Source organism: Acanthochromis polyacanthus, chromosome 17 (genome assembly GCF_021347895.1).
Source record: "Acanthochromis polyacanthus isolate Apoly-LR-REF ecotype Palm Island chromosome 17, KAUST_Apoly_ChrSc, whole genome shotgun sequence".
Classification (NCBI taxonomy): domain Eukaryota; kingdom Metazoa; phylum Chordata; class Actinopteri; family Pomacentridae; genus Acanthochromis; species Acanthochromis polyacanthus.
Genome location: NC_067129.1, coordinates 25712133 through 25733343, shown reverse-complemented (window position 1 = coordinate 25733343; position 21211 = coordinate 25712133). Strand labels below are relative to the sequence as shown.

At 40.1% G+C, this 21211-nt stretch overlaps 1 protein-coding gene across 1 annotated transcript in view; it reads left to right on the top strand.

Annotated features, from left to right (window-relative positions):
- spns2 (SPNS lysolipid transporter 2, sphingosine-1-phosphate) overlaps window positions 1-21211 on the top strand; it is a 71719-nt gene that overhangs the window by 26168 nt on the left and 24340 nt on the right. The window contains exons 3-4 of the mRNA XM_022209419.2: window positions 12783-12919; window positions 18337-18488. Coding sequence (XP_022065111.1) covers window positions 12783-12919; window positions 18337-18488 — 289 coding nt within the window. The remainder of the gene's footprint in view (window positions 1-12782; window positions 12920-18336; window positions 18489-21211) is intronic.

Sequence of the window (21211 nt, the reverse complement as noted above, 5' to 3'; positions counted from 1 at the left end):
GTGTCAATCAAATATCTCTAATGTTCAATTGGATACCTCTCTGATTTGCTTTTACACAGTGGGAAGTTGAGCTATCAGTGCTTGATCAGCTGTTTTGACCAGTCACAGCTGCTCCTATTTTGTCTCTTGCCCTCATTGGTATCCCTTCGTACTTCCTCTCTCTCTCTCTCTCTCTCTCTCTCTCTCTCTCTCTCTCTCTCTCTCTCTCTCGCTCTTTCTCTTTCTCTGTCACTCTCTCTCTCTCTCAGCAGTTTGGCAGCTGTTGTTGGCTTGTTGTCACTCCCACTAGCACCTCATAGAAGTCAGAGAAGAGGAAGACATGAAGAGAAATGGAGGGAGAAGAAAGAGCCACCTGTGACTTCCTCCCTCGGGTCACGAATGGTAGCAGGGCTTAATCTTCTCCACTATTGATTCCCAAAGTCAAGTAATTGCATCGCCATGTTGTTCAGTGGTCTCTCTCCTGCTGCGACGAGAATAGAGCAATGACCTGATGATGCATCGGCATCACTGTGTGTGTGTGTGTGTGTGTGTGTGTGTGTGTGTGTATGTGCCTCCATCTCAGGCTGTTTTTATAGGCCATATCTCGAAGGAGGTCAGCTGTTGGGTGATGATTGGCACCCTCTCCTTCCTTTTCACTTCCTGTTGATGAACCAATAGTACTACAGACGAGTGACAGCAAATCCAATCAGGATTTTCAGGGCTGTTAAACAAGCATGCTGTCAACCCCTTTTCATGTAAATGTCCTATTAGATCTGTATCAGACCCTATTTTTAAGCACAACAGTGACTGCACAAATGAAAGAGGGGTGGACAAGTCACACAGATTTAAAAATAGGCAGTTTTTAAATAATTTTGATGTTGATTAAGTACTTATGGTAACAAGACTTGCAGATTCTTTTGTTTGCTTCTCTGAAAAGAAATCTGATGGATTGCTTGATGCTACAGAAGACTGCTCCACTGCTTCAGCTCCCAGAAACATCAATAGATCAATCAAAAACATGCTCCACATCCCTCCTAGTCAAACACACGAGCACAATTCATGCATACACTCAGAACAATAAAGGTGCGAACTGGAACCAAAAATGGTTCTTCACAGTGATGCCACAGAAGAACCTGTTTTAGTTCCTCAAAAAAAAGTTTGAACAAGTGGTACTTTAAAGAACCCCCACAAACATTTTTTTGTGTGAGGCCACTGGGTTCTGTTTTGATAATATGACTTGATAACTGCTTGAGTAATTGTTCAAATTTAAATGTAAGGATTTGCAGCGTTTCTGATCCCTTCCATTCAAATAGACTTAATAATAATTTGAGTTCTGGAATGTTGGTCAGATAGAACAACATATCACAAGATATCAGTTAGAGATTTGGGAAAAGATTTCTTTCTGTTTTCTGATGATAAATTGATGAATTGAAAAATATATGCAGATAGTGAAAACAGACTGTAGTTGCAGCTCTAATTTTGTGCAGTTACCTGCCACCAAACCAGAGGCTTAAAAGTGAAGAACCTCCTAAGTATATGGAGGACCATCCCCTAAATATCAAGGATCTTTCATTGCTGATGGTGCCTTCTGAGGAACCATTGAAGACCCATTATTTTTCTGAGAGTATGGAAGGCTGCTCCACTACTCTATCTTCCAGTGACATCAACAGATCGATAAAGACCACACAGCCCTCCTACTCAAACACATGCTCAATTCATGCATACCTCAGCCTTTCAAGGTCAAAGACAGGGTTGCTGCATGCTTGTTTCAATCATCGTGAACAGAGTGTGAGAATGAGTGTGTGTGTGGGTGTGTGTGTGTCACTCATATGTGCAGTCATGTGTGCATCAGCCCCAATTTTCATATTTCATTAGTGCCAATAATAAGGATAGCATGCAAGAGCACAAACACAGACAAACACGGACCTCTGTCATTTCATTCGGAGCTTGTCATTAAGTCGGCAACTCCTGTAGTCACTGCAGGAAATGGGAGGAAAGAAAAACTCAGCGCACTCAAGCGCTCTGCCACTAGATCTGAGCCGGTGCCCAGCCACAGGAAAATATCCCTGGAAAAAAATAATGTTTTTTCTTAATGCTGCAGCTTGCAAAGGAGCCTGGAACTTAACAGAATACACATCTTGCTACTTTTTTGATTTTCAGGGGAAAAAAAATCAAGCACCTTCTTTACACTTACCATATGTGTGTAATATGTGCTGGCAATGTGCAAAAAATGATGCTGCAGTCCACTGTTGCCAATCAGGCTGGTATTTGTAGCAGCGTGTAATTCTCCCCAGCTGCAGCTCTCACTTTGAGCAGGTAGGAGAAAGATTTGCTGCAGCTGCAGTGATGAGCTATCAGCTCTGGGAGTAGGTGTAAGACTGAATAAAATGGAAAGGGTTTAATTTGGTATTACAGTAAGTAGTGCTTGATGGCAGCTTCTGCAGGAATTAGCTGCTGTTTGACAGAAGTAGTGCTGCATGGGTATTTCCCAGGCTGCATGTGGCATTTATGAAACAGCAGCCAATGCAGTGGTAATCCAACACTGGTGAAATGTGAACTGAGGGTTTTTCTTAGAGAATTAGCGGCGATCAGAAATGTGTGGAATGCAGAAATGTTTGAGGCTCCACGTGAAGGGGAATCCAAGAAGCAGAGACATGATGAATGGGAATGTCTGAGTTTCAGTCAGACACACTGGTCGGCTCTTGTGTCCTACTCAAGTCGAAGTTATGTGTCACACCCTCCACAGGCAGCCCCATTAATCACTACAGGAAGAAACAAAGCAGTTACTCCCACCGGTACTACACACCTGACAGAAAACACAACACAGTGAGGCCACAGTGTGCTAGACACCATCGATTAGCTGCTGATTGACTGGAAGGAAGATAGTGCTTTTAGTTTACTTATTCCACTACTACAGTGAACTCTTCCAGTGTTTTGAGACTTTTTTCATTATGCAGCACTAGATGAAGACAATAAAATCTATGGAATATCTTATCCCAACCTTTGTTGTCGTGAATATTGATTGTCTATCATTCTTCCTTCAACTGAATATCCAAGCAAGCAGCAAAGTAATATTACTCTGCTCCACATGGAGACACAGCAGCCTTTTATGAGACCCAGAACTCCAGTACACAGCCTTAGATTTAGTGTTGTGTGAAATATAATACACCAGAGACAGCGCAAACTTCCAGGCTGTGTTCTGTTCAGCAAATACATGCTGGTAAGTGTCAGCAGCCAGTCATAAACTGATCATGTAGCTTTAATCTTGGTATTATCGAAATTGCACATCTGAATTTTGCTAGTTAATTCTCAAATTTAACACGGAATGATTTAAATTTGCAGAGAGATTCTACCAGGCATTTGGAATTTTGTGAATTCCATTACATAGTAATAATTTTCTTTTCAGGGATTTTCTGTCTTTCACTGTCTCTTCATTCTTTGGAGTGATGATTGTTCTAGCTTAGTTCTTACTCAGAAGTACATGAAATTGTTTCACATGTCCAGAAGCTTCCGGTACGTTTCAGTCTGTATATGAAAATACAACCCTGTCTCGTTAAAATTATGTTCCCATACAACTAAATTGCATTCTCAATTCTACTTATAGGACCACATTTGCCCAGATTACATTTGTTTGTAACGTATCACAGATACTTTTGTAATCTGCATATGTTTATAATTTGTTTTATTGCTTTACTGTTGCTCCTTTTCTGCCAGTGAATCATATTGTAGATGGAGTAGAACTCAACTCACCCTGACAACCGATAAGAGGGAGAAGCTTTAAGCTTTAAATTGTGAAAGGGTTGTATTTTAACTCAGGTAATGGTATTTTTAAACCTAGCAACAAAACAATAAATTAAAATGGAACTTTAGTTGCATGGCCTCCAGTGCTAAGACATTAAGTTCCTTCAAAACTGAAATGACAATGCAGTGTAGTTGTACAGTAAAGTAATTTGGGTTAGGCAGAATTGGAAGGCTCAAAATGATTCTGATACACAATTTGAATTGAAGTATTTGTATAATCAAAGCTTCACCCTCTTTGAAGAGGCTAAAGCTGAATCTGGTTTGCCACCGATATAGTGGGAGGTGTTGTCAAATATGTGTCAGCCTTCATCTCATGCCAAAAACACAATATTGTTGGCAGATTCATGGATTTAGCTTCTATTGATCGCTTGTACGCAACTTGGTCCATGTATCTTTTTTGCCAGTACCAGAGGCAATCCTTTCTGTGGTAGACTGTATGGTACTGGTTGTCGTTTCTCAGAAAGGTTACATCGGTTGAAGTGCCTCACATTCTTTGTGTTGTATTTGTGATGATATCCGTGGTATGCAGGGTTGGGTTACCTGTTGCATGTCCACAGAACAGCTAGTGACTTCCACACACTGTTTGAATGGTGACCTTACGGGCAGTGTTGTGTGGTTCTCACATTATATTTAAATGACAAAGGGTTTTATCATCAGTGAGGTGAGTCACCGTGACACCATGGTGACACATGGACATGTCACCCAAAATAGCAACAGAAAAATCTCACAGATTATTGGACTGACTTGGTCTTTACACATGTGCACGGAGCCATTTGAAGCATCAATAGTGAGATTAACATTTCAGGCATAATATCAACAGCAGTCCACTCCTACCCAGCACTTTAAAACTGAATATTCAATCAGTCTGATAATAGAGATCATATTCTCCAGGATAAAGCGGATAGCTAACACCTCAAAATAGAGATATTAGCTGATACAAAAGCAATGTGAGTTACGAGCTACTTTTACCAACAGACTGGGTTGGATTACATTTTTCTGAAATGTAGTCATTTGCTAAATGCAAAATACAGCACGTTTTCTAATAATCCTTTTGATTAAAAAAAATGTAATCTATTCGAAATGCTTTGGGATCACTTCAAAGTCACACAATGAAAATAATGCTCCTTATAATGAAAAATGGATGCAACCACAAAATTGAAAATTCCACAGGTATTCTTTTTATTCTTGAAACATCTTAAAGCTTTTTGCATATATAACATTTAGTACCGGCCAAACCAAATCATCCTTACAAGAACAGTGCTGGCACCAAATTCAAATGTAAGACCAATTATCAGCCTGGCTGATTATCATCATGCCCCGTATTCAGCATTTTTGATTATCGTATCCGTTGATTCCCATTAAAATAAAATAATCAAAAACTGTGCTATCTTAGCTCTGTGATCTGTGATTTGTGACTTGTGAGTCGTAGCAGCCAATCAGCACTTTTGGTTAAACTCATTAAAAACATAAATTAAAAATACACTCCTACATAATGACGTTTTGTTTTCTAACCATCACATAGCTGCAGTGGCAGTGAGTGTTGCAGTGATGGAAAGGGCCGAGGCACAAAGGTGGAGGAGAGTCACCAGAGCCTGAAGAGGGAGGCTGTATTTATGGAAGCTGCATGTTTGAGCTGTGTTGAGCAGTGACACCTAGAAACACACCTCGTCCGTAGCCAACAGGTCAAAGTGACACTCGGCTGTGCTTTAAATGACAACGCCCAGCCTGCAGACATGCACAGACATGCAAATATGATGTGCTTCTCCTGTTCCTCTAATTCGGTCTCTGGCAGCTGATGGACACTGAGATTCCTCAAACCAATCTCTTGGTTGGTTGGACTGTCTGTCCTGACTGTCAGGTTTCACAGCTGCAACAATAACACTGACTTCAGCTACTGTGGGAAACGGACACATCACAAACCTACCAAGACAGAGGATTTTAAAGCAGGAGCTTTGAGTTGATGAAATATGTTTTTTTCAGGACTAGTGAGCATAATAATGATGTAATTTCATTACATTATTGGTTTACATTTAATAAGTAGCACGTGCTGTTGGATAGAAATGTCTTCCCCTGTGCTCAGCTTCTACTTGTAATTCATTTTCAATAGCTTTCCTTTAGTTATGCATCCTTCCACTGCTGCAAAAAAAGCGCCGTCCCACTTGATTTCTATTTTAAATTAAAACTGATTTTGTTTCCGAGCAGGAGCACTTCAATCCATGACAAATTGCATTTACTTCAAAAGTGGAATCTCAGAGGTAGAGGCTTATAGGGAGAGCCTGAAAGCAGCAGAATACTTTCTGCACACATCTGCATTGGAGGGGGATTAAGCTATGCTGTATTTTTGTGCCTCTCAGCACCTTCATCTTCACTTTTTCAATCAGCGTCAATTACCCTTGAAAAGAACTGAGAATTATATGCAGCCAGACAAGCGATTCAATGTGTTTTTGTGGAAAAGTAAGGGATCAAATGGGCTGCTGAGCATTTGGTATCCCGCAGCCGGATGCAGAGCCTCACAGGTGCTCTCTTCAGGGGAATCTAGTGTTTCATAGGGAAATGTATCCGTACAGGCTCAGTGAATATCAATAACAAACACGCACATACACACACACTCAACATATGTGTGTCTGCATCTCCTCCTGATGCACCATTCACAGCGGCATTGAATCATAGGGGGTGAGTCATCCCAGGAGGTATTGTTCTGCTGGCCAATCAAAGCGACGACTGGACGTCCGGTGTTTCCAGACTCCCTGTGTTGCATGTAAAGGAGAAAAATGTGTGTGTGTGTGTGTGTGTGTGTGTGTATGCGTGTGTAGGTGTGTGTGTTTGTATGTGTGCAGCTTGCTCAGTTGTTTTCACCAGAGTCATATTCAGATAGTGAAAAATGATATTGAATTTCCATCAGCTTTCCCACCCAAATCGTGAAGAAGAGGCATAATTACACAATTTAACTGTATGATTCTTCAGTGATGACAGACTGGGATACCAATTCACCATGCTAACAGGTTTATAAAGGGGCACCAATGGTGAAAGGTAAATAATGATGGGGGTTGATGTGATTTATGATAACTTATGTCGGGGCTCACTGACATTTACAGTATTATTTACAGCTGCAACTGGAGCTTTTCAACTTTACAATAAGACAGTTAAGTGTATAATGTGTCATTAATCAATGAATAATTCATTTTGGTGTACAGTCTATCAGTCCATTAGCTCACTGATCACAGATCTTCTCTGGTTTTGTCTTGTGGCTTCTACACATCAAACATAGAGAAGAGTATGATTCACCCATGTTGAACATCATTCTGACAATACAGTGATGTTACATACCTGACCTCAGTGTCTCCAGTGTGCTTGTCATTGTGTCTGTCTTTACACTTCTCACACAGCCATTGTCCTCTCACTGGAATGTCCTAAACTACGGTAATTTGTTCTCTCAGACACTGTGAGAAACTTGCACAGCATCTTATTTGGAATTTGAGGAACATCCGAACAGGTTTGGCACTCCCACCTGCGGCACATCTGAAGCTTCACTTAATATTCACTGTGGCCTTTGTGGAAAGAAATTGAATTTATTCACTGGACAGCTGTTATGTATTCTGTCAGAAGTGCACAGAGTTCAAGAGACTGACTATTTTGATTCACATCTTTGCCACAAAAAGAGAATGACATAGATAAGAAGGTATAATAATTTATTCATCTGCTACTCTATAGAGGCTTTAAAATACAAAACCACTTTTTCTAGACTATCCTCAAAGGAATCCCTCCAGTCAGATGCAGTAATAAATGACCTTAATAGTTCAAACAGCTCAGTAAGGTTACAGTGAATCCATATTCACCCCACTGCTTTGTGCAGTGTCTTTATGACTATAATAATAATTTAGCTGTGACTGTCCTTGCCAGTAATAACTGCACAACAGTTTTCTCAACTTAGGTCGCTGGTGTGGAATTTGCAATTACTCGACGCCTTAGAGAAGGTAAACAAGGGTTTTCAAAGGAAGGAATCTGTGTTTGTTTAGTTAATAGTATAATAGGAATGTGTTACATAAGACTAATGATAAAGGCAGGCTGTCACAGGCCGAGCTGACACTGTAGGCCTTGTTTAAGTTGTTTTCTTGTCTATGGTTGAGTCACTTCCCTTGCAGATACATGGCTGTGTGGTGGCGTCATTGCCACTGATCATAGAGAACACTGTCATTATCAGAATTAATCCTTCAAGAATGTCTCCAGCCTTATAAAAAGGTTTGTTTTATCTGCAGGGATGAATTTATTATCATCTGTTCTCCATATCTGTAAAAGGAATCTCAATTAATCTGTGAAGGTGTAAACAGACAGGTCAGAACTGAAAGGTGACACTGCTATTCCACGCCACTGAAAAAGCAGCTTGTATGAAAGTAGTCAAAGCTGATTATTGTCCTATAAATGAGGTTGTGAAAATGTTTCCTCCCCTATGATCGTCGTCTGTTCCTCACATCAACTCTTCACTGTCTATTTCTTATTAGAAATGCTCTTTATGTATTGTAGATTCCCATTTTGCTAATTTTCTGTGTAGATCACACAAACGTGAACATGGGGTGTTCCACTGCGTGAATAAACACAGAGACAATGGTGGATAGCTAAAGAATGTGGCTTGTAAAAATGGGCAAGATTTCTAATCCAAGAGTTGTTTACTGGATGTCAATCAAATGTTTCCAATTACCTTTTCAACTAGGCCACTGGAGGTGTGTCAGACCACAAAATTAGATATAACACGGGCAGAATGAGCTATGAATAATTGAGGTTTTCCTATTAGGAGTTGCTATTCTGTGTGTCTGCACTGAGAGTTTTGGGTGTGACCTGGCGTCTGTGAAGACTTATTGTCATTCGTGGTTTGTTTGTCCTCCCTACAAGGTCTCAAAATAGACTGAACACATTTATTTTCTTGTCACTAAGGCCTATTCCTGCTAATCAAAGCAAGAACATCTCAAGTTCCACAGTAAAAACACTTTCAGCATTTACCTCCACAAATAACATGTAATGTAGCATCGTAGGCAAAGTGTTTTAGCATTATTCTATTTAAACATATCTGGTCTTTTCAAACTAGTTGTGGTCAGAGGAGGAAATCATTGTTTGTGACGGATGTCATTATTTACAGTGAGACTGACAGGAGAACAGTGGTACTGGCTCACAGACAGCCTTTGTAGTGACAGAACATTTCCGGATAGGGGATGAGTCTCCAGAAAGGTCAGACATCACTTCAGTGAGAATCCGGTCTCAGTGCCAGCATGTGCTTTGTATCATGCATATTACTTTAATGCCATTCTTTACATACACTGTAACACTGGATTAAATACAAGAAAATGACACAAGAAAAGATTTTATGAGGATAAAGCAACCAAGTGTCTCGGTTGTGAAATTAAATTATGCTGTACATTGTGTCCCATAATCTTCACTGGAACATGTTTTATTGATATGTTTGTGTTCTCAACAAAACAGGGAATTTGTGTCTTTGTTACTCTGAACAAAGCCACTTTTCAAAAACTTGTGTCTTCCGTTAAAATGAGGTCACAGAGAACTAGGTAACATCTCTAGATCCACATGTTGAAAGCAAAACAGGTTCACAATGCCAACTCTGAATGGAAAGAATTTGATGAGAGAAAATGCAGCAATATTGAAACTAAGAGATTCTGTGGAACCTGTTTTTGCCTAAAATAAACAACCTGACAACATCCCATTATGCCTCCTGTCAAGTAACAAAAGCTTCTATTTGTAACTCAGGTGTGACTATTATTTATCATCTTATTATTCTGTGAAAGTTCAAAGAAGGTTCTTGAGAAAATGTTTTTTTCTGACAATCCCTACTCACCTGCTCTGCACGTCTCCTCTTTGAAACTAAAAATGTGATTCTACATATTTGTTTTGGTGTGTTTTTGCCAAATCTGGAACCAAGGAGCTGGTCTTATCTGTTTCTCCTTAGTATCATTTTCTTTGCTTACATTGGAGCTCAAAATTGTATCAAAGACTGTTATGCCAATACAAACAAAGGGCTCATTTGACCTGCTCAGAAAGCAGAAAGGTTAATAAATGTGAGCTCACTGTCAAGACTCCATTCACATGTTCTGATACTGTTAAAAGGTGATAATTAGCCTGAAGAAAATGATGGGGCTTATCAACAAATCATAAAATTACATGAAATAAGGCTCGGTGATGTGTGGCAATGCTGATTACTTTAAATACGTCTGCTAATGATGTGAGGATGTGTATTTTTGACAACTTGCTAAACAGTGAGAGTAATGACCTGCAGCCCCTGGCATTTAAAACCCACATGAACCAGCTGGTGGATATGATTGTGGACCGACCGCTCCCTCGTCTTATCTCCAGTGTGCACTGCAGAACTCCCCTTCTGTGTGTGTGTGTGTGTGTGTGTGTGTGTGTGTGTGTGTGTGTGTGTGTGTGTGTGTGTGTGTGTGTGTGTGTGTTGTGTGTGCCCCTTAAGAGCTGGACCTGCAGCCATCAGGCATTATAAAGCATTACACAATAAACCTGCAGCACTTAACCACATAAATGCTCGTGATGGAGGTTGCCAAAAGAGAGAAGGAAGCAAATGCAGGCAACAAGAGGGAGAGAAGTGGGACTGAGAGGGGGAGAGATGTGAGATAAACTCATTATGTGCAATGAACAAAGTAATCCCAGCACCAGTGAAAAGCCAACCTTCATTAATAGTAATGCAAATTGGATTTCAATTAGATTTTAGATTACATTTCACTTTCTGAAATTCGATTTTTCTTCCCTAAAAATGGCACTGTAAGATCATGTTGGATTTTACTAGGGCTGTTTTTTGTTTGTTTAGTTTTTGTGCTGGTGTAAAAATACTTTGTTTTATTTGTCAGGTCAGCAAACTGCCCAGTGGTGTTGACAGCATGTTTTGGAATTTATTGTAAGACAGAATGTGGGAAACACTGGCACCATGGCTTTTCTGTGTTTTCTTAAACATTATATTGCACAGTCCAAAAACATGCATTTCCCATTTTAAAAAAAAGCAAACAATTTCACCAACCTATTCTTCATAAAAAAATATACACTCACAGAAAGTGCTTGTAATCTGAAAAAAAAAATGCTATTTAATGTATCTTTTTGTCTACATGGTGCTGCTAATTTTTTGTAAGTTTTGCTCTTTTTAGCTTTTTTTTCTTCCAGTGAAACAAGAAATATAGCATCATAGCATTATTCTATTGTGATGTACATTATTCAAAATAAAACTACACCTGGGACTATTTGTTACCCAGTAAATCAAGCCAAATCTGGACTGTGGTTGTTGATTACAGCTCAGTTCGTCACTAGAGTTTTTCATTTAAATACTTGCAAGTTATATAAGGACAGACTGGCGTCCTGTCCAGGGTGTCCCCTGCCTTCGCCCGAGTCAGCTGGGATAGGCTCCAGCACCCTCCGCGACCCTAGTGAGGATAAAGCGGTGTATAGAGAATGGATGGATGGATGGATGAAGTTATATAAGATGATTGCTTTCGCATTATATTAAGTAATGCTTTGCTCAAAACAGGGTTTCAAAAGGACATCCTCTCTTTTTTTCCTTTTATCACACCAAAATATCACAGGTCCAGAACTACAGTTGTGCTCTAATCTGATTACCATCCCTTATCCAGCAGCTGTGGGACTGTGATGCCTGTATCTTATATAACTCTCCCTCCTCTCCATCCTCACCCTCCTCTCCTCATCTGTATGTTTATGCTGATGATGTGTCAAAACACTCTGGCTTGCCTCACTGCTGTCACAGAGCAGCATCTCTGCCCTTTCTGCTCTGCAAATACACAAAACTGAGTTTGAGCGCATTAAGGATTCATCTCTGTTTTAGGTAGGACATCTTCATAAATATTGACTAAAAGTCCAGAGAGTGAGGCCTAGCTGGCCACTGAGCAGCAGGGCGATTAGGTGAACACATTTTAAAGCACTTGTGTTTCTTTCACGGAGAAGTTCACTTGTAGGGAATTAAGTTGCAGGAATTATTTATGGCCACAGAGCCACCAAGGTCCTCTCACTAAGTGGGAAAAATCAGGGCTGCTGTGTGATGTAGTGTTATTAATTATCTGGCATCTGGTTAGTTTAATAGTACTTCCAGCAGTGACACATTAACCCTCTGAACTCTAAGCAGTTTCTGGGTGTTTTTTGCTCATGTCACGTTTTTTCCCCACTGTGGCTCATTTGTCATAGTAATACAAAGTCTTGTGCCTTTGTGGAAACAGCACAACTATGACCAGGAGGAGAGTGAATGCAGAAATGTCTTTTGTGCTATATGGCAAAGTTTGTATATTCATGATAAATGGTAAGAAAAAAAGGAAAGATTAGTGGAATGGAATGTTCAAGATTAGGTCTTAAACATTTTTTTCCTTTACTTTTTTTTTTTTTTTTACAGCTTTTTGCTCTAACAAATGGTGTCATTGTGGCCATTTTAAAAAGACAATGTGCCCTTCAAACCCTCTTGCAGGTTAAATCTTGCCATGGATTCTCCTATCTCCACAATCTTCTCTCTCTCCCTCTCACTCTTGTAAGATCACTGTATCGGGCTGTAATCCAAACTGTAGCTTTCAGTGCTTTTGAGTACTGTTACTCCTCCTGTGTCTCCTCACAAATTGAATCTTATACAGCTCTTCTCAATGACATTTACCAGTGCTCTATCAGCTGTATTTAATATTCTTTTGCTGGGTTTCTTGTAGTAAGTGTATAGGTGAGGTATAATGGAATCCTAATTGGTTGGACTCGAGGCGTCCTCTGGCAGTCCTTCACTGTGTCTCTGGCTGACTTGTATCACACAGTTGATCTGGACACGTCTTGACTTAATAAGAGAAGCAGGGAGCTGAAATACTTTGTTCAGTCCAGTTATAGTTTTAAAGCAAAGCGCAGAAAATCAACACATTTTAGCGTAAACGCTCATTGCAGATAAATATTTATCAGCAGCACCAGTTTTTCTGTCAGGGTATCCAAAGTAACATTTTCTCTTTTTTCCTCCACAGTCTTCATCTGTAGCTTCATGGTGGCAGCTCCCATCTTTGGTTACCTGGGCGACCGCTTCAACAGAAAGGTCATCCTGAGCTGTGGCATTTTCTTTTGGTCCATTGTTACTCTGCTGAGCTCCTTCATCAGTAAAGAGGTACGACGAAGTTCTGTCTCTGATGGAAACTGTCCAACAACTGCAGCAAGAGAGCCGCAGTGTTTTGCTATTAACCTGCTTTCCATACACTGACGAGTTAATTATTCTGTTATGATACGGATATGCTCGGTGTTAAGGCAAGAGAAATGAAATGACACGCTCGTTAAACAGACACTCGCTTTGCCTTTGTAGACATTTTTTATGTCTCCTTTCCTGCCTTCATACTCGCCCTCACTGGCTCTTAGCCAATCAACTAATGAAGGCCCATGCCTCACAGTTGTCTCAATTACAATACTTCAGAAGATAAGACTCTGTTGTTTCCCTGCCCGTTGACAAGTGGATTTAGATTTGATATCTCTAAAAGCTCCTGGGTGGTAGGAGGTGTTGCATGCATTAAGCAATAACATTATTCTTGGGGGCGTCAGTGTGGGGGATGGGGTATCCTGCTGAGTGTAGACAGCATATTACAGTAAAAGGCTCCGCTCATGGACATGTGCAAGTGTATGTGAGGGTGCGCAGACCTCATTATACAGACTTGACGGACATTTGTAATAAAAATCTAAGAGAATGACAATCTTAGGTCTCAACTGGCAGGGCTATGTGGCATTAAAAGCTATGTTAGCTAAATTTATGCAGCACATGGCATGTCTGCAGAGCAGCGTTATGGAGTCCTGTAGTGTTGTGTCTCCAGTGAGTAAGCCTTTTCCCTGCCATGGCTCTGAGCCCTGAGCTGTGGAAGGGAGTGACAGCTCAGAGATGCTGATGGTCTCAAGAGGGTGTCCTTTGACTCAAATCCCCTATAGACTCCTTTGCTGGGAGACAAGATTGCAGCCATTTACTTAAGCAGGAAATACATTTAGCCTGTCTATGAATAAGCTGAAATTAAGGGCCTCTTCCCCTCTGACAAATGGCTCACAGATCACTGACTGCTGATGAGGAGCCGAAGATGATCCTCAGCACCCGCAGTCCCTTGCCCTCCACTTTAACTCCAGCCTTCAGACATATTCCTGAGTGTGCCAATCAAATGAGACAAGAGTAGATGGTGGTTATGTAACAGCACTACGGCAATGTCGCCATGAGAGATGAAAGACATGACATGTATTGAAATGTTAATGACCACTTACAACTGAGTCCTATCATTACGCATTTAAGACACTCTGGGGCATTTCAGAAGGATTTGCAGCAGATTCTGAATTTCATCTTATGTAACTCAAATTCACCAAGTGAACCTGCAAACTTTTTTCCTGCATGATCCCAACAAATTATTGTTTTACAATCATCACTTGAAGGTAGTTTGAAATTTGAAGGGGTTTAGTGCCTTATTGCTCCTGACTGTAAACAGAAAACCCAAATATGTCATGATGCATTAAAGCACATCTCTTTGATTTCTTTCACTGTTTTCTTTTATTTCCAAGTTCATCTCTATTTATATCTGTTTCTAATGAAATGCATGACTCATTCAGTCTCATAAATATAAAGAGTGTGACACCGGGATAATGAGGCCTGGCTCCGTGGATAGATGACCTGTTATTCTTTATGGGACAATTTATCATTTTATGGTGATTATTATCTTTATAGCTGGATTGTTTGAAAAATACCACCGGTAATGTCAAACATTGTCACACCTCTGAAAATACCCTAAAATGCATGAGTCAGAAAGGCAGAAGTCCACTTGAGTTTCTTTGAAACAAGCACACTCCCAATGCAGGCAAACAAGAACAATGGGATCAACAAAAATCTAATTTCAGGTGAGCAAGCAGAGGTCAAATCAGGCAAGAACAAACCAGCACTATAGCACAAACATCCACCCTGAGGCCTTATCGCTACACCCTCACCAACTTTACTGTCCTATGGTGAAGGACTGAGTGTGAAAGGCTGCAAGGGCTTGAAATGGTAAAAATGCGCTCAGGCAAAGTGGACTAACAGAAAGTATGCATAAAGGGCTGAAAATGTCTGTAAGACAGCCCTCATGCTAACAATTTGACAGTGGGACAGCTGTATGCCCATGCAGACATAATGGGAATGGACCCCAGATATGTTATTCTGTAGGGGGGGGGGGCACTGAGATGGGGCCATTAAATAGTTGGACCGCTCATTAATGGTAGAATGGCCGTGTGCATCTGAGAACACTAATGGTTAAAGTGAATGCAGGTGAGCAAAAGGACAGGGAAGATCAGATGATGCAACCGTGGACAACTGAGACAAGTGTTTGTTCTGAAAAGACAGCAGAGCAAGAAGCAGGGAAATAGACAGAAAACAGAATGAATACTAAGATACTTTCTGACAGAAAATATCCTGTCAGACTGTGTCTGTCTGCAGTCATCAGGATCACTTTCTCCTCTAAATGTGATGTTTCCTGGAAGCTAGTGCTCATTGTGTGAAATGTTATACTAAATAAAGACAGTAGTTTTTCTGTATTTCCTTTTTCCTACTGAATATGTATTTTTATATATACAAGATAAGAATGTAAATAGAGAGTCATGCATATTACTGACATGCAGTCAGAGGTTGATTAGGACACCCTTGCAATAATCCCAGTTGATTTCACCCAACTAAATAATACCAGAATCAAAGGATGGTAAATATGTTTTAATGTGAATTGTGCTTATAATAAATGCTGCAATTTGTATAATGTAAAAGTTCAGATTTTTATTTTAAACAATATGTAAATTAACTGTAACTCGACTGAAATCCTAATCATCAGGGGTTTTTTTCAATTTACAATAATTTAATTTCTAATTTAGGCAGGATGACGGTTAATGTTAGTAGTATGATAATAAAAGCAACTCTTTGTAGGATGCAGTACACTTGAACAGCATCACAACTTACTGTGTGTCCTCCAACATGAGTCTAAAGATGAACTAAATGTGTTAAAAAATCATCAGAATTTTAGAACGCCATGAAGACAGCCGTTATTGCTGCACTGTTGTATTCAACTGCAGGAAGCAGTCACTTCCACAGAGAATTTTCACCTGTTTCTTGTTGTTGTATCTTTTAACTCATTCATGCTAAAAGACTTCATCTCAACCTTCTTCATGGCCGTTGATTCTCCACACTACGATGATTCACACATACAGAAAGAGGCTGAGGCAGCATGTTGATGGTGACTTGGTAAATTTAACGTCAATCAAAAGACGCAAAGAAGGCAGCTTCAGTGCTGCCGGGCTCAGCATGCACTTTCCAGCTTCATTTTCTTACAGGAACTTAGAAATTCTACCTTTGAAGCAAAAGCAACTAAACTTTTGCCCTTTTTGCATGCTGACATTAACATTCAGTTCAACATGCCCTTGTCCCCTATGTACATCTTCTCTGAACGCGGATTGAAAACAGCTGAAAAGTGTAGATTTTCCTGAACTTGTCTTTTATCTCTTTGTAGTCTTCAATCTGCTTTTACAGTTTCTAAACCAAATTCTTGTGGTGCTTCCTTGGCATTGCTGCTTGGAGCTTTTTTTGTTGTTGACACTGCTTAGTAGCAATTCTGCTCCAAGTGGTGATGATAGTCCGGCGACCGCGCACGCAAAAAGATCTACCATCACGATCCCACTAAACAGCGGGCCATTACAGGCTGAAAATAGACTGCCTGTGAATCATCTGAAACAATGTGGCAAACACAAAGACATAAAGCCGTGAAAGCTCAGTTGGTAATTGATCATAAACAGTAGAGATACAAAACTAAATGCTGAAGAAACAGTATGAAGCAACTGTAAGCATATTGTTGAAAATAATATGAGTGAATTCCACAGCAGAGAGGGGTTTTTTTTCTCCCAGTGCATCCCTTGAGTGTTATTTTACATCGAGGTGTGCGTGCTGTAGTCTCCAGAGAGTGTTTGATGGCTGTGTGCATGACCTCCTGACACCATGTCCCATCCACTAGCACAAAGCCTGGAGTGACAGCTGAGAGCTGGGGTTAGCTCAAGGCTTACTGTCTTCACTCTGCCTCTGCTACCTACAGCTTTCATTTATCTCCTTTCTCAGAGTGCAGCCTTACCACCCTCACACACACCACAGACTCAGGACAGCCCACAATGTGCATGCATATGTTTTAGGAGGGAATAGAAAGGTATTCCACATAATGCCAAGAATAGGCAGAACTAATGAGGAGGAAATTTCATACAGCGTGATGCACGAATTCTACATGCAACTCATTTTGTTTAATTGGACAAACGGACACAATTTATCGGCCAGTGTTTGCAGTTTGCGTCATTCCACTGTGTGGGGGAACCACATTTCTTTGCAGCTTCACAAGGAGAACACAGGAGTCCATATCTAGTGAGTAGTGGTTGCCATGGAAACAGTTAACAATCTAGCTGCCTACACAGGTGCCTTTGCCAGCATGCAAGCTCCTATCAAAGCCTTTTAATTTTTTATCTTTGTATTTATTACTGTATTACATCTCATAGAAAATAACATGCCACAGTCATTTAACAGAGCTGAATTCCATTAAACACACTAGGGTTGCCTTTGTAGTGACATAATGCTGTTTCACAACTCCACAAGTGTTTTATGTTTGTCAGTAGATCAAGATAACCTCCACCAACTTTCTGGAATTTTTCATGCTCTGTGTGATGGCTGGTATGTTTGCGTGATTAGCACCAAGGCAACATTATCACAACATGTTTTTTCAATAATAATGCTTGTAAATTCTAGCATCACAGGTGTATTAATCTGCTATTTAGTCTTCCATGTCAGTTTTGAGAGTTTCCAGATCTGATTATCTGGTAAATACATATCTTAGGAGAGGTGTGTCTGCAGTTTCTATATGACTTTTCACCCACACTAGCACATGTTAATGGTGAATCATCAGTGACTCAGTAAATTTCAGGAGCTGTAAATGCTATAACTATAGAATTTAGCATAGGCAGTTATAGATGAGCTACTAACTACTATAAGAGGTTCTGATAGTTCTGTTATGCTGTGGGGGGCATTTAGCTGTCACGGTTTGGTTCCACTTGTCCTATTTCCTGGTTCCAGTCCCATCCTATAAGTAGTGGTCTTCTCCAGGGCAGCAAGAGTCACCAAATGGTTTGAAGAAAATAATGTGAATAATTTGTCATGGCCTTCACAGCAGATCTCAGCCCAAATGAACCTAACAGAGATTTTGAATGGAAGTGTTAGAGTTCTCTCGACCACCATTATCAAAACATCAATTGAGGAAATATCTTCTGGAAAAAATAGTGTTCATCCCCATAGTAGAGTTCCAAAGATAAGAGAATCAACACAAAGGAGCACAGAAGCTAAACTAGCAGCCCTTTATTTGACACTTTGTTTTGTTTCTATTTCTAATTTGTCGCCTTTTTGTATATATAGCTAATATTGGTGAAGAAAAACACAGCTTGTTTGACATTCAGCTCTGAACAAAAGTTTCTCTGAAAAGCTGGATAGCAAAGCTTACTGTCCTTCTTTCTTTCTCTCTGCAGTACTACTGGCTGTTTGTGCTCTCCAGAGGACTGGTGGGCATCGGAGAGTCCAGCTACTCCTCCATCTCTCCCACCATCATAGGAGACCTGTTCACTAATAACAGTCGCACCATGATGCTCTCTGTCTTCTACCTGGCCATCCCCCTGGGAAGGTAAGAGCCAGACACAGCCTGGATTCAAGAAGCAGACACTCCAGATATATCATCTACTTTGGGAGTTGGATGTTTATGAAACTAGACCTCAGTGACGATGTTGAATCCTTTAATCATTTCATACAATCTAACCTGTTCTTCGGGTGCTGAATCCAAAGTAATTAGAAGCCTTAGGCTAGATAATTGAAATTATCCTGTCACTGAGAGGGTCACTTCTATCTAGTTTTTTTTTTTTTTTTTTTTTTTTTTTTTCCAGAGGCAGCTTCACTAAGGGTCTTTTTGCAGAACTTACAATTGACTATGTGAGCCCCAAAAGAGGTTAGGAGGCTCTTTCAGAGATCTGGTGTAGGAGTGTAGGAGCAGGAGGTATTATTTAGCTCAAATCTCCAGCCTTTTCAGTTCATTCAATCAGAAAAGGGGCAACAGGGAGAAAACAAACAAAGGCAAGTAATAAAAGATGAATGTGCCAGTGATGCAGAGCAGGAGTCACTCAACGTTTATCGTTATGTACAGTGCTTAACAGCATGTGCCTGAGCTGCTCCATGCTGGGCTGTTTTCAATCCTCTGCATGCACAAGAAGGAAAATATGCTGCAGAGTCCCCAGTACTGTCAACATTACATTAGATTTCTGTAATTATGTAACCTGTCACTTAAATTTGTTATTTAGAAGGAAAGACAGTGATGAACTGTTATATAAGCAATTTAATGTGCAAATCATATCAGTTTTATTGGCAGATTAGAAACAAATGAGGAAGGAAAGACTAAACTGCCCTCTGAGTGCTCGTGTTATGACTTGCCAAAATGTTTGGGTCACTGTAAACTGCCCAGCAACACAGACAATAGAAGGTGAAAGAGTGGGTCTCAGTAAAGTGCAGTCAAACATCCTATCCAGTCAGACATTTGTTTGTCTTTACTGAGGTTGTTATGACCGTTTCCAGGAAATGACCTCAGGAATTAAACTGAACACACAGGAAATGGATTCCCCTGCTCTCCTTTTTTAACCCTAACATTTTCAAACTTGGCCCCACAGATCTGTTTCTAGACCACGATGGTGTTTGATGCAGGCCTTGTTTTTGATGTTGGAGTTGGTTTGTTGGTGTTGAACTTTCCAAACACTATCTGGGTGGACTGATAAGATTAGCTGTTAGTCACTCACTGGAATATCATATGCTGTCTGAGCCTGTTTATACTGCAGCACTGTTATTTTTGGAGAACTAACCATGGAAGCACCACTGTTTCCCCATTTGCTGTGAGTGCGTGTGTGTGTGTGTGTGTGTTCTTGTACTTGCTACATTGTGAGAACCATTTTCTGCATTTAACTATCAAAGTGAGGACATTTTTACAAAGTGAGGGCATTTTGGCCGGTCCTCACTTTGAAACAGCCATGTTTGAGGGTGAAGACTTGTTTTTAGAGAACAGGTATGAATTGAGGTTTGGTTAGGGTTAGGGTAAGGATTAAGTTTAGGCAATCAGTTGTGATGGTTAAGGTTAGGGTAAGGCTCTAGGAAATGCATTACGCCTATGGATGTCCTCACTAAGATAGAAGTACAAACATGTGTGTGTGTGTGTGTGTGTGTGTGTGTGTGTGTGTGTGTGTGTGTGTGTGTGTGTGTGTGTGTGTGCAAAAACCAGTTAAACATGCTCAACATCCAGTGCTGATAAACTCACTGAAAACTCATTAGTTACATCTGATCATCAGTCTACTGCTCTAATCTCTTATTCTGAGGGTAAACAGAATCTTCTGGCCAGAGGCTCTGCACGTGCAGACAAACGGGTTTGAAAAACATCTGAGATGTCAGGAGGCCTGATTGACGTTCACGCAACAATTCCAGTGAAAATTAAACTGTAGAGAGAAGTTACAGTGTTACATTTGAAAGGAAAAATCAACACTGCTGTTGGATGTAAGAGATTGAGCCGAGGTGTCAGTGCTTCTTGGCATAGATTCACGTTTTCTGTAGGAGTCGAATGGAGGCATCAACATCATTTTTCCCAAAGATATTTCCTCAACTTAAGGCAGTTCCAAAAGATATTTTAGACTTTACTGTGGGTGGCTGTAGATGAAGTGATAGAGAGGGTTGTCCATAAATTGGTGGGCCGACTTAAGGTCTCTTGGACAAGATATTGAACCCTAATTTGCTCCTGCTGGCAGGTGAGCACCTGTTATGTGGAACAGTGATGAAATGTTAAACCAGTGTTACATTTGGTCTTATTTACTCTATTTAGTGGTAAGTTGGAGAGTTTCACAAAATTAATTAGTAATTTTATGTTGTCCTACTGGCTGACTAACTATGAACTGAGATCCACAATTCCATGGAAACAATCAGTAAAATCCATAGACTGCATATAAAACAAGCTCAACAAAAACATCACCACTACATTTTGCATGAATCTTTTTGAATTCAGGCAGCTTTTAATGAAATTATGCTTAAACAACAAACTACACTGAGTTAGAAGAATTTTCATTTCTCTGCAATTTAATGTATTTTTAACTTACAGTCTTGTCTAGATGTGTTAAAATAGAGGAGGGAACTTAAAATCTTGAAGAAAAGCTAGGTTATAAAGTCCATTTTTACCAAGTTACTTCAATTGGAATGTGCCTTTAAATCAACTAACACAGAAACATGCATTTAAATTGCACATAATGTTAAGTTGATACAAGTACTGACATTGCTATGTCAGCCTAATCCATCAAAATAATGTCTGTGACGTAAAAGGTCAGTCTA